General features: G+C 43.0%; 1 protein-coding gene across 1 annotated transcript in view; it reads right to left on the bottom strand.

The window, feature by feature from the left end:
• LOC123506721 (homeobox protein ARX-like) overlaps positions 1–13,635 on the bottom strand; it is a 51,200-nt gene extending 37,565 nt beyond the window's left edge. The window contains 2 exon segments of the mRNA XM_045258987.1: positions 12,667–12,834; positions 12,837–13,635. Of these exon segments, the coding sequence (XP_045114922.1) occupies positions 12,667–12,834; positions 12,837–13,248 (580 nt within the window). The 5' untranslated portion in view covers positions 13,249–13,635.
• Positions 13,636–14,480: the final 845 nt, after the last annotated feature.

Here is a 14,480-nt window from a genome sequence, read left to right as displayed (position 1 = left end):
CTTTTTTTATACTTACTTCAGAAAATGTCGATCGCAAATGCTGATTTTAATGGTGTATGTATGTTTATGCGTGTAAATAATGTAGTTATGTCTTTATTAATGAATGAGTGTATGTTTATAGGTATGAATGCATGTATTGTAAGCATATATACACAGATAAGCAGATAAAGAAAGCCAGATTTTCATTAATGACCGCAATGCAAAGAATAACGTGTTACAAAAGATACAGTTTACTTTACGGCTCAAATACACACACACACACACACACACACACACACACACACACACACACACACACACACACATACAAAAAAAACATCATACAAAAAAATCAAAGGCCCATCATCCCATTTAGCCTCTATCGCCGCCAGACCGCCACGCCGCCGCCGCCCCACAGCCAAAACAAGAACGTCTATGCACTTTTAGCTCCCAAAACACAATCAGCATTCCTCGGCCCGCCCTGGAGAGAGGAGGGAAGGGAAGGGAAGGGAGGGAATTGAGGGGCTTCTGAGCATCCATAAGAGGAACATCAAGAGGTTCGGCATATCAGAAGTGGTGGTCTCTCTCTCTCTCTCTCTCTCTCTCTCTCTCTCTCTCTCTCTCTTCTAGCAATAATGGTAAAATAGTCAGAGAGAGAGAGAGAGAGAAGAAAGAAAACCATTGAACGAGATGAAAGATATCTTCTTCCATAGCTTTCTTGAAACACCTGTACGAAACTCACTCACTCTCTCTCTCTCTCTCTCTCTCTCTCTCTCTCTCTCTCTCTCTCTCTCTGGCACGTCTCAACTCTCGATCGATGCTTCTCATACTTCAACACCTGCTTCTCTCACTGTCTTCCTCTCTCTCTCTCTCTCTCTCTCTCTCTCTCTCTCTCTCTCTCTCTCTCTCTCTCTCTCTCTCTCTCTCTCCTCTCTCCTTCTCTCCTCCTCTCCTCCTCCTCCTCTCTCCTCCTCCTCCTCCTCCTCCTCCTCCTCCTCCTCCTCCTCTCACAACACCTAAGTTTCCTATACAGTTGACAATCTCCCTCTCCCTCTCCCTCTCTCTCTCTCTCTCTCTCTCTCTCTCTCTCTCTCTCTAACTTCCCTCTTCCGTCCATCTTAGTCTAACATACCTTAATTCAGCGTAACTCAGGCTGTTAGCGCCACGACCAGGTTGATTCAATTATAATGTGGAGTGATATAATTTCCTCACATCATTAGAGGAATGCTCAGGTAAGTGGATTATATTTGTCGAATATATGTATTGTGGAGTTGAAGCGCTCTCTCTCTCTCTCTCTCTCTCTCTCTCTCTCTCTCTCTCTCTCTCTCTCATTTTTTTTTTTTTTACCATGTGGGCTTTTCACGGGAATTTATGGGTTAAAGGGGGTACGTTTTGTGGTACCTCTTATCTCAAAGCCCACCCGCTAGGACACCGTTGCCCCGAGTGAGGAAGCCCAACCTACACTCGGACCGTGGACAGGATTCGAACCCGCGCGCTTGGAGACCTCTCGGACCCCAAAGCGCGCATGATTCCACTGTACCACGTGGTTTTATCTATTTTTTTCTTTCGTTTCTTTTTAATTGGTTGTCCACAGTTTTCTTCAGGTTGTGCTAGGTTAGGTTAGATTAAAGTAAGTTGAAGTAATACCAGGTGAGAGAAAGAATGGGAAGGTTTGACAAGGATAAGTAAGGTAACACTGGGAAAGGTGAGGTGAGGTGAGGTGAGGTAAGGTAGGGTAAGGTATGGCAAGGTAATGTAAAGTGAGGTAGGATTAGATAAGGTACAATGAGGCAAGGTAGGGTAAGGCAAGGTAAGATAAGGTGAGGTACGGTAAGGATTAATTTAGTTAGCATAATTTTTCGTTCTCTTTGTAACATCAAACACATGGACCTTTCAACACACACACACACACACACACACACACACACACACACACACACACACACACCTGGCTAATTAATGATTCTCTCCACACTTCGGGTCGCTCTCTCCATTAAGGCCGATAATGGACACAAGAACACTCAGTAATAGCCGATAATGTCTCTCTCTCTCTCTCTCTCTCTCTCTCTCTCTCTCTCTCTCTCTCTCTCTCTTATCCGAACCGCCATCACACATCACACGACTGGATAAGAAGCATTTGAGTCCTATTTTTTCCCAACCTTCCCGCTGGTGTGGCAATTTCTTAATGGGAGGAGGTTCATAATTAGTGAGGAGAGAAAGCAAGGGGAGTGTATTCAGTATCTCCTACTTATCACGGTCATTATGCCGCTCTCTTCAGATGAGGCGGAGATGAAGCCGATAGCGTGACGGAGGCTGGAAGGGAAAGCATAAAGAGAAGAGAAGAAGAAGAAGAGGAGGAGGAGCGCTGGAGTTCTCAAGAGTGGAGTGACGAAGCGAAACGGTGACCTCGTATAAGCCTGAGAGTGAATTAAGTGGCGCAAAGGAACACCGACACTGGTATGAGCTAATCTCCATTAACACAGTTGTTCCTTTGTCTTCTTATCTGTGTTAGGGATTTACCGTGCGGCGATGGATGCTCGGTGTCTGGTTGCTGCAAGACTGGAACGGCTGGATGTATACTTTTCATTGTTGCTTTGGAGGAATCGTGGGTCATAGGTGAATGTCATAGCGTATTGGGATTTGTCTTGCTATGATGAATGTTTTAATCTTCGAAGCTTTTACGAATACATTAGGTATATCTATTAACCCCTTCAGTACCATGACACGTTTTCTTATCCATTCCGGTCACTATTTTGATGGTTTTAAACAGCTTCAGAAACTTGTGTGGGTAGTGAAGACTGGTCATTAATTTTCTGACCTCCATAGTCTTCTTAATGTAAATAAAATGCGTCCCAGTATACTGAAGGGGTTAATGGATTGTGTGCTATGGGTGAATAATTAGCACTGCGTGGGGATTGGAAGTACTGAGGTGGATGTTAAATGTTCGATACTTGTGGGAGTGAAAGGTTGGCTGTACGTCACTTCCTTGTTACGAGTGAAATGTGTGTCAGTGGTGAATTTTCAATAATGAGGATTTACCGTGTTGTAAAGAAGACAGACTAAATTGTGATGGCTGCTAAACGTTCGATACTTGTGGCAGTGGAAGATCGGGCGCACGTTACCTCCTTGTTACAGGCGAAGTGTGTGTTACTTGTAAATTTTCAATATTGAGGATTTACCGTGTTGTAAGAAAAATAAGACGATCAATACTTATAATAAAGGGTGTCCATAAAACTTAGATACAAGTTAATGTAAATCAAACTAAATGTAAAAGCTTAAATGTAAATAAATGTAAATGTAAAACTTGTAATGGTACTGGGACCTTATGAACATCTTGTATAATGTTGGGTATATGCTCATTTCTTAAGGATGAAATGTGTAAATAACAACAAGAATATAACAAAAATAAGGAGGTGCAGCACGCCGCCAGGCTTACATGTGGCTGTCCTTGTAAAAACTGTGCTTGATTTACAGGTCATCTTCATCGATAAATTTGTCTACTCTTGTTTTGATGGCTGGGTGAGATGTACTGTATTCTTATGAGTACAAGGTGATATAGAGATCAATTTCGTATGCAGATGTTACGTTATGAATTCAGGAGGGGCTTATTTATTTTCATTTGAAATTCACAAAGATCAGTCGCCTTTGTGAAAAAAAACATTACTGTACGTGAAACTTTTTAAAATGTTGAGATCCTTCCAGAAATAGTTAATTTTATAATCATTACTGTCTCTATTATCATTAGCATTATACAGGAGAGACAAGGAACGGGCCTTTTACTGAATCTTTTCTTATCTTTTTATTATTTATCTATTATTTTTATTATTTTCACTTATCTATTTATTTTTTGTTCTTAAACCTTCCTCCCTTTTATACAGAATCATCACCAGTACGACCACCACCACCACCACCTTCACCATCACCACCACCACCACCACCCACCATCCTCTATAATTCCTCTCCGGAACCAAGAACTTCACTGACTTCCTCCACTTACTCCCATCACCTCCCCGTCTATTCCAAGCCATCGCGGAAAAGCTCACCCCACGCCCCACGCCCCACGCCTCACCACCCCACTCACTCTCTCCACGGTGATCAATAACGGCGGTTGTTGTTAAGTTGTTTACTCGCAATGGGATTATAAAGGCATCATAAGGGATTAGTGTAAGCTGCGTGTGGACTGTTTAGCCTCACTCCTTTGTGTCTTGCTCTTCACTATCATAGAGACTCGTATGAACCTGATAGTAGTTGTTCCGTCTTGTCATGTTGTTTGTGTTCCTTTGTGCACCTGAAAGTCATGTTGCTATATATTCTTCAAAAGTATCTTAGCGGTTTTTTTTTTTTTTTTATTGTGTATAAGGAAAAGCGTTATATGGGACAAAGGATCTGCTGCTGTTTTGCTCTGCTGTTTGTGTTTCTTTTTGCTACTTAAAATCATGTTACTATCGATTCTTGTAAGTATCTTGGTCTTTTCTAGCATCCACAGCTTAAGCGTAAATGGTGTAAATGGGACAAAGGGTTTGCTGCCGTTTTGTTATGTTCTTTATGTTCTTTGGTGCTCCTGAAAGTTATGTGACGGAAACATTGCCAAAGTGAATGCGTTTAGTTATAAAAAAAAGCAGGTTTGTTCTTCTTGTATCCTGTAGAGATTGTTGTCCCGCCTCCAACAAACACAACGAGGTGAAGGGAACGGGAGATTACAAATATGATGAAAACAACATTCACAACATGAGAATTAACTTGTACGCGCTGACAATAAGGAGTGTCTGGGACTCCAACACGTGGCATTCACCTTATTACCTAGAACACCACTGAGCCAACCCGCTGCCCTGCCTCGAGAAGTTACGGCGCAAGCACTGAGGCGCAGGAGCCGGGGAGAGCCTCCTGGTGGGGCTCTAGGACTAGTTAGGGAAGCCTCACTCCTCCCTCCTTCCCCCTGAGGATTCCTTTGACGCGCCCCGACGTTGCCATCTCCTGAGCGCCCTTACGCCTCGACGCCACAGTGCCAATTACACAGAATAAACTTATAATTAACTCAGAAACGGCTCAGTATCATTAAGGAGCGCCTATTAAAGAGGCAAATTAAATTACAACTCGAGGTTAATGTTAGTCGGCGCAAACAACATAGTAATTAATTAAGACACCAGCCAGTACAGTCAATTTGATTACACCTAATTGAGAGGTAATTAAGGTAATCAAGGAGCTCTCACCTGCCAATAAACGTTTACTTGCCAAGGAAAAGACTTTGATATCCTGACTTGAAAATGCGAACGCCCTAATAGGAAAATATTTGTCTTAAAGGGAAAGGAGGAAAAATCTTTAACTATTTTCTTCACCAACGAGAGAGAGAGAGAGAGAGAGAGAGAGAGAGATGGGATGGAGGGCAATGAATGAGGCGAAATTTAAAGCGAAGGGAAGGAACGGGAAGGAAGGAGGGAGGGAAAAGGAGGGGAGGGAAGAGGAGGGGAGGGAAGAGGAGGGGAGGGAAGAGGAGGGGAATGAAGAGGAGGGAAGGCAAGAGGAGGAAAGAAAGGAGGGATGGAGGGAGGAAGGGAGGGATGGATGGAGGGAGGAAGGGATGGATGGAGGGAGGAAGGGAGGGATGGAGGGGTATTCTTATCTGATCTTTCCTAAATGAATCAATTAGTAAGAGATTTCGCTCCATGTCGCGCGCCATCTTGTTCATGTCTGTTCTCTCTCTCTCTCTCTCTCTCTCTCTCTCTCTCTCTCTCTCTCTCTCTCTCTCTCTCTCTGTGTGTGTGTGTGTGTGTGTGTGTGTGTGTGTGTGTGTGTGTGTGTGTGTGTGTAATTCACTGTTTGATCTGCTGCAGTCTCTGACGAGACAGCCAGACGTTACCCTACGGAACGAGCTCAGAGCTCATTATTTCCGATCTTCGGATAGGCCTGAGACCAGGCACACACCACACACCGGGACAACAAGGTCACAACTCCTCGATTTACATCCCGTACCTACTCACTGCTAGGTGAACAGGGGCTACACGTGAAAGGAGACACACCCAAATATCTCCACCCGGCCGGGGAATCGAACCCCGGTCCTCTGGCTTATGAAGCCAGCGCTCTAACCACTGAACTACCAGGTGTGAGTGTGTGTGTGTGTGTGTGTTTTAGAGAGAGAGAGAGAGAGAGAGAGAGAGAGAGGGAGGCAGAGATTAACGTACAAATTTATTTATCGCGGAATCTCAAATCTAGACAAATTGACTGTGCGTTTCCGTTAATTAAATAATTTACCTTGAAAAGCGGCAAAAATGTTCATGACACCAGCAATGAACGCTTTTAATTCATTTATACACACACGATTTTCTTTCCTTCAATATCAGAACTACTAAACTTTCCACGTATTTTTCTTTATTAAATACTGAAGGTCTTTTTTTTTTTTTCTTACCAATGTTGATAAGGTTCCACGTATTTTTCTTTATTAACCCCTTCAGTTCCATGACGTGTTTTCATATTCATTCTGCTTGCTATTTGGTGATTTTATACACCTTCAGAAATCTATGTCGGGGGTTAGAATAGTGAAGACTCTGGCCATTAATGTTCTGACCTCCATAAACTTTTCCTAATGTCAATAATGTCACTTTAATCACACCAAAAACTCAAGGTAAAAATGAGTCCAAGTACTGAAGAGGTTAAATAGTGAAGGTCTTTTTTTACCAATGTTGATATGATGTAAAATATAATTAAGGAAGAAAATATGAGCGTCAACTTTCTCGTCACTATGTTGTTATTCGATACACATTTTAATTTATATATGTAATCATTCAATCATTCTCATTAACGTTATGGTCTTTATAATGGTTTCTTTTTCCTTCTTATTATTTTTGGTATGACCTCTTACTGTATGTGAGTGTGTGTTATTACTGTTATTGCTGTTATTGTTATTGATGTTATTATTGTTATTATTATTATTATTATTATCACTATTATTATTATCATCCTCATAATTATCAATGTTGTTGTTTTTTGTTGCTGTTTCCGTTCTTATTGTTGCTTTTATCATTAAAACTATTACTATCATCAATATTAATTCTCTCATCATATTAATCATCATTATTATCACTATAACAATCAGTCCCACTCGAACTATATCAGTCACACTTATGAATGGGAGTGATAGATAAATGGACTGCCACAAGTAGACCTCATAGCTTTTTTTCTCCCAGTTTTCTTTATTTTTTATGTTCTTCCATCATTTTCCTAACACACCCAGGTAGCAGTTAGCGCGCCAGGATCAAGATTAAGGTTAAGAGTTGGAATCCCAGGCCAGGCGAGGCTATCAGTCCGGTCTCCACACAGAAGCCTTCCAGACAATGGCCAGGAATGCGATCTTAGTCTCCGACAGTAATGGAAGACGTGTGTGTGTGTGTGTGTGTGTGTGTGTGTGTGTGTGTGTGTGTGTGTGTGTGTGTGTGTGTGTGTGTGTGTGTGTGTGTGTGTAAACTAAGCCAAAATAACACTGAATGATTGTTTATTAGACGATGCAATTGGTTTTATTATCATGATTATTACTATTATCATTATTATTATTATTATTATTATTATTATTATTATTATTGTTACCATTATTATTATCATTATCATCGTTGTTGCTACTGCTACTGTCTCTTCGTTGCTTTTAATTGTTGTCATTATTAGTATTATCGTTGATATTATTATTTTAAGTAGTAGTAGTAGTAGTAGTAGTAGTAGTAGTAGTAGTAGTAGTAGTAGTAGTAGTAGTAGTAGTAGTAGTAGTAGTAGTAGTAGTAGTAGTAGTAGTAGTAGTAGTAGTAGTAGTAGTAGTAGTAGTAGTAGCAAGAGTTGTAGTAACGCACACATCAACTTCTTCACCACCAACATACTTCTTTTCTCTGTGACGGTCTGGGAGAGAACCGATCCTAAGCAAAAGTCCACCAATCACCGGATGAGGAATTCCGTCCATTAACCCCTCCACCTGAGAAAGACTGATCCGAGGAGCAATGTCGCTCTCATCAGAACCGTCAGGGAAGCGATCTAGCCCAATAAAGAGAGTAGATTAGCATTCACTGTAACAATATTCTAGATCATCATAAATCCACGGCGTTATAGAACAAATGATGATACACGCTAATACTTATGCAAAAAAAGTATTATCTGTATTCAAATGATATCGATGTGCATTTTTTTTTCCTTATCGTATAAAAAAATATATTGAATGCATGTGTTTATGGAGAAAAAATATCGTATGAACCACTACAATGAAACCTATCGTACTTAGATGTAAGGAAGGCATAATCGTATATACCGAGTGGAAACTTGTATACGTAAAGTCATTGTGGCACATCAACAATAGCCATCGTACATGTACACAAAACTACCGTACACGTGAAACAAATTGTCGTACCGTTTATGGAGCCAGAAACATCAACCAAAAGCAATCATGTAACTGAAAACCATCGATTTATATCAGTAAAACCGCCAGACACACACACAAAACTACGCTGAATGTAAGAATTTAAAACCATTGTACACTTACAGCAAGGTTACCGTACACGCTTACAAACCGGCGAACATGTGAACCAAAATCCCTCATACTTGTAAACAGAGAAGGCTCCCAGCTGGGGGACGCAGGGGTGTCATGGGAGCACGGCGCACGCCCCGACATCCGACACTGCTCCTTCCGTCACGGCTTTCCTTCCTCTTTGGGTCTATGGCATGAAAACCTCGCCGCTCTTTCTACTATTGGTACTCGGTGGGAAAAGGAAGTGAAAATGGCATGATGAAACAAATAGGTAAAAACTTCAAAAGGGAGGAAATAAGTGAGAATATAACTAAATGGATAATGTAAGTAAGGTTCTCATATGGAAAATGTGAAAATTTGAAAACTGACATTAAGAAAAATAAAAAAAGAAGCAGAAATATTTGAACAGGTACTTGAGTTTCTGATAACCTTATATTTGTCATTTTGTCATGTACATAATATATAAAATGTATGAAATCATGTCTTTCTTTACTTTCACCTCTTCCTAGCAAAGCGAACGGTAAAGAAAGGCAAAAATGTAACGGTTGGAAAATTTTAAAGGATGTTTAGTTTCAGTTTTCCTTTAATTTTAGCTTGATATCGATTATGAATTACGATGAATCACGTTTGGTTTTCTTCTTGGCCTGACAACTCACCAACTAGATCTATTGTTACATCGAACAGGGAATACGAACAAAAGAAATATGAAGGACTATATAAAGCATAGTTAACCTACATAATGATATCAAACAAAATACAACGAATAACAATACCCAGGCCAGCACTTCAGCAATCTCATGTGTCATTAAGCCTTCCCTAACGTGAAGCATGAACTGTACCGTGAGCAATATTGGACTCAGTTTAATAGTAAGAGGCTTGAATCGTCACACCAACACTGGACTGGATACTGAAGTTGTGACGGCTGTTTATTCTTATATAACTTGACGCTTCATCCTGCATGCATACTGAAACGCGCCTGTCCCGCACCTTCACTGTTTTATAAGACTCCAGTTGAAGATATAAAGGATTGTGAATATGTTTTTACGGTTTTAGTGACAGATTAACAAGATTTCTTCATTACTGAAAGGAAAAGGTCTTGAGAACCAGGCTGATCAACTTTGTGGCTTAGAAAAATAGTCGTGGTGAGAGAAGAGCGTTTCTGAATACTGGTCTTAAACTATAATTAAATGATGTTGGATGAGGAAGATTTGTCAGTTATAGATGAATGGCTTGAAGCTTGATTATGTATACAATAACACTGAATATTATCGCCATGGGAAGTCAGGTTACGAGGACTAGTGAATTTCATATATTGTAATAAGGATATTGATATGTAAACTTGTGAATTGCTTTATGCGAAGAAAACTGAAGATGCAATAGGAAATAGTTATGATACTTATTTGTTATTGTTTATATTATTTCATTTATTTATTCTTTCCTTTATTGATTTATTCTATAGGAAACATTTCATTCTACAGTTTAATCTTTTCAATTTGATAACTCGTATCTTGTAAATGAATGGTCGGTATATTAAGTGGTTTTAAGGCACCGCTGTAATGGTTGGTTGGCGAGGCGCGGCTGCCAGCTCACTCACCGCCGCTCCTGAGGGCATTCACGTCATCCAGATTTACTTTTGTTATTACGCAAGATATGCCATTGACTGTATAAGTGGATTAGCAACTGTCTGCCTCACCCCTAACCCTTCTCTCTCCTTACCCTCGCCTCTCTCTCTCTCTCTCTCTCTCTCTCTCTCTCTCTCTCTCTCTCTCTCTCTCTCTCTCTCTCTGCTCATATATTACCCAGACCGCACCATCGTTCTCTCTCACGCAGCACAACATTAACTTAACGAAGCACCGAGTCATTTCAAAAAGAGTGCACAATGAAATCTGCAAGCCTCCTTAACCCGACACGTTCCCCGAAGAGATGTCAGGGGAATTAATTACAGCCTCCGTGAAGCGACACCGACGTATGTTGCGAAACTAATATAGGTCTTCGAATATTAAAGACGAAAAAAATAGTTGAAATTCTTGTCTTCAGGTGAGCTAATCTATTTCATCCGATAACCTCGTTTTAGGAAGAAGCGCAAATGTAGTGAGGTACAGCTAGCGTTATGGCAAGTTTACTATCTTTTTTTTCTTTCGATTAATATATTTCTCTGACTACTCACAACATTACCTCGTGTGTTTAGTTTCTCATTAGAATGATTCACACATCTCTGAAATGATTTAATCCTATTCTGAAGTAATTTCCCTAATGATAGTATAGAATCTTTGCTGAATTATCACTAGAGGCATGAAAATACTTAAGAAAATTGATAACAACTTTTATTACACTGCTAACGAAATGAGGCGTCAAAACCTTTGAATATATACGCAATCAGAGGACATTTGAAAGAGCTCCGTCTAGTATGTCAAATAGCCAAACCTTTATGAGCCACTTCTTCAGATCAAAATATGGCTACCCATTTCACTTTCCTCCATCAATACAATATAAGTTAGTGTACAAAAGACTTAAGAGTAAAGTTTTTTCTAGATATTGTCTTTATATCAATTTTACTATTAAGTTTTTATTTATTTTTTTATTTCGTTTCTCGTGACATTTACCTACAGATTAGTATTTTGGTGGAGGAAAACGCCAATGTATGGTTTGTATATCTGTGGGTTCCGATTCCACTCATTACACACACCTTTGGATGCTATATAATTAACGTTCCGGCCTCGACACCTGCAGTCACGCACCGAGGAGGGAGAGGAGTGCAGTGGTCTGGCGGGGACTGGAAAGGAAAGCAGTTGAGATGAGAGGCAGCGATGCGCGACCCGGTACAGGAGGGTTTGCCGCGGCCCTCTCCTCTTCACTGAGAGAAGCACCATATGTTAAAGAGCAAAGCACAGTATGAACGTGTTAAATGATCACTTACTTTTCTTGCTTGCTTCCTTTCTTTCTTTTATTTTAGTTATTCTGTCATTTCCTTTATTTTCACGCTCGTCCAAATTTATTACTAACCTTTATTAAAACTAAATTTATTATAAGGTGGGAGCTTTTCTCATTACCTGCGTTTATGGATGATGACAATTCTATTTATGTCAAGCAGATTTCTTGTATATTAAAGATCTCACTGCTCTTTATTATTTATTGTTACTTACGGTACACACATAGCATGCTACATTATTTTACTGACTGGACGATCATTTCTAACGAATGTCAAGAGAATTTTGTGTATTAGTGATCCAGTTTTTCCACTGCAATACTATTATCACTGACCACTTACATCTCTATGGCGTTGTTGTAATATCTAAGTTATTGTGTTACCATCGTGTCTTTTCGCTGCGATTCAAAACACAGTCCTCCCCTCAAGTGTGTATGAATGTGGCCACTTGAAGGCGAGGGTGGCGGGCCGCTGAGTAGCCGCGGTGGGTGGGAACAGCAATTACGGCGCTAAGGGAGGCCGAGGAATGTGGAGAATGTGACACTTTGCTCCTCTCTTTCCCGATAAAACGAGGAAACCGTACGTGATGCTTCACCTGCCTGCTTGTGCGTGTGAGGCCCTGAATGCACTCGATGGGCGCTGAGAGCTGTCGGTGCCTCGTCACTCTCGAACACAATGCGGAACATTCACCAAGATTGATTTAATCTTTTATGTGACAGAGCGCTAAAGTAACTCCTTTCAATACTATGTGAAGACTTATAAAACACTCGTAATAGCATTTAGGATGTCGTGATTTGAGTTAGTTTTGAAAGACCTCAGTAGCGTGGATGGATGCAACACACGATGCGACGCAAGATACGACGAAATATATTGCAGCTTCATCCTCCTCTCTGAGTGACTGTCCTTAAGAATAGTACAGGAAGCGACTGTCTGACACTTAATATTGTAGATTTGTGAATGTCTGAAGAATCGGGAGTGGCAGAACACTCGAAGGTTCCTGTAGGTATGGTGGCTTTGTTTCCCATGCAACGATGACAATAATTGATCAGAGACCCAAGGTGACTTCATCCACCACATCATGAGTTTCTGCTGCTGTCTGTCTGCAGTGGTGGTGGTGGTGGTGGTGGTGGTGTTGGTTGTGGTGGTTGTGGTGGTGGTGGTGCACGGTGGCGGTGTTAGGGAAAGAAAAGGAAGGTGAGTGTGAGCGTAAATGATGGATGACGACTACATGGGGGAGTAAAATACAGTGAGAGGCAGGACCCACCTGGAGGAGTGGCGGTGCTGGAGTCGTCGGTGTCCCCGCCATCGTCTCTGCCGCCGCCCACTCTGCCGCCACCGCCGCCGCCCCTGGCCGGGGAGGCTGCGGTCGCCATGTTCATGTTGTTGGTGGAGGTGTTGTTGTTGAGGCCGTGCAGGTGTGGTGGGAGGGAGAGCCTTTGAGCGGTGAGCGGAGGCCCAGGATGGCATCGATGGTGTGTGAGGGGCAGGAGGCAGCAGTGAGGGCGCCCGTGCCCGGTCCGCCGCTGCCCACAACGCCTGGCCCGCCGCCGCCTCCACCGCCACCGCCAACACTACCCTCGTACCTCTCCAGCGCGACCTTGGCAGCGGCCTCAGACCTCTTGAGCTCGGCGGCCAGCTCGACGGCGGGCTTGGCAGCTTCCAGCGAGAACTTAGTGTCCTGCGGCGGTGCCTCTGGGTACGGGTACTTCCTCTCGGAGACGAACGAATTTTCAAAGTCCCTGTGCCGGGACTCAAGTCGGTGGCGGGCGTCGAGGTCCAAGGTGTGGGCGGGGGCGCGGGGCAGCGGTGCCGCCGCCTGGCCTGGCTCCGCCGTGGTGAGGGCCATGCGCCGCAGACACTCGTTCACCGGGCACTGGGGTCAGCTGAGGGGCCCCGATAAGGTCACAGCAGGTCACGGCAAGACGCGGCAGGATCGAGCCGTCACACCAAACTGACCCGGGCGGCCATGACACCAGGTAAAGCCCCGCCGCTACTCATGGTGGCGCCAAATGGCCGTGCCGAGAGGAGCGACTTGTGTGTTACAACTTGTTCACGCGAGACCCCTGCCCTCCGCTCGGCCGCGCCCCGCCCACAAGGGACCAAACGGGCCGCTCATTGGCCGGCCCGGACTCTGTTATCATAAAGGCGTGGTCTATCGACTGGAGGGCGTGACGTCATCTCCTCTTGACCAATCAGCTCGCAGCATGTCAAGTAATGGTTAGATGAAAGCGCTGACTCGAGCCCCAATTGAAGCGATTTGTACCGTAATGAAATTATATGTGTGTATCAAAGGAAATAAATTGATATCAACAACCCCCAGACACTAAACGGTCTTTTATCAGGAGGCCGCTGTGAAAAATTGGCCGGGAAAACAGTTGCCGGGACCAGATGTCGGCACGGAGGGACCGAACGAAATTTTCTGCATTATGTGGCGCCGGAGAAATAATTGAGTAGTGACAACTCATTAGGTCTCGGCACAATGGTGGTGATAGAAAAGGCCCGACACAGCCGCCCGAGCCGCACCTACAGATATAAAGATAGAGAGACACTCAATTCGCTCCCTCTTTCTTCCGACATCACTCGTTCCCAGAATTCCTCATTTCCTTGACTTAAAGAAATAATGTTTCGCTTTAGTGGAGGAGGAGGAGGTGGAGGAGGAGGAGGAGGAGGAGGAGGAGGAGGATTGAGAAGGAGGAGGTGGCGGAGGAGAAGTGGTAGAGGAGGCGGAGGTGGAGGCGGAGGAGGAAGAGGAGGAGCGGAGAGATGGAATGGAATTAGATCAACGCCTTTTGTGAGATGTATTCAAATTTACGAATTATGGCGAGTCAGCGAGGGTGTTACGGAGTTTAGTGGCGGATGGCGGAAAGGGAGTAGGAGGAGGAGGAGCAGGAGGATAGGAGGAAAGGCGGAGCGACGACGCCAAGAGGAAGGAAGGAAGGAAGGAAGGAATGAAGGAAGGAAGGATGAAGTGAAGACAGACAGAGCAACTCCAGGCGGGGACGGAGCATTACAGACTGAGCTGGTTTTTGAGACAATGGTGAGTGAGGAGAAGAGGGAGTCTCGTGTGTGTGTGTGTGT

The sequence above is a fragment of the Portunus trituberculatus genome, chromosome 20, assembly GCF_017591435.1.
Source record: "Portunus trituberculatus isolate SZX2019 chromosome 20, ASM1759143v1, whole genome shotgun sequence".
Classification (NCBI taxonomy): Eukaryota; Metazoa; Arthropoda; class Malacostraca; order Decapoda; family Portunidae; genus Portunus; species Portunus trituberculatus.
Note: the sequence above shows the minus strand (reverse complement) of the source record. Positions and strands in the feature narration are given on the sequence as shown.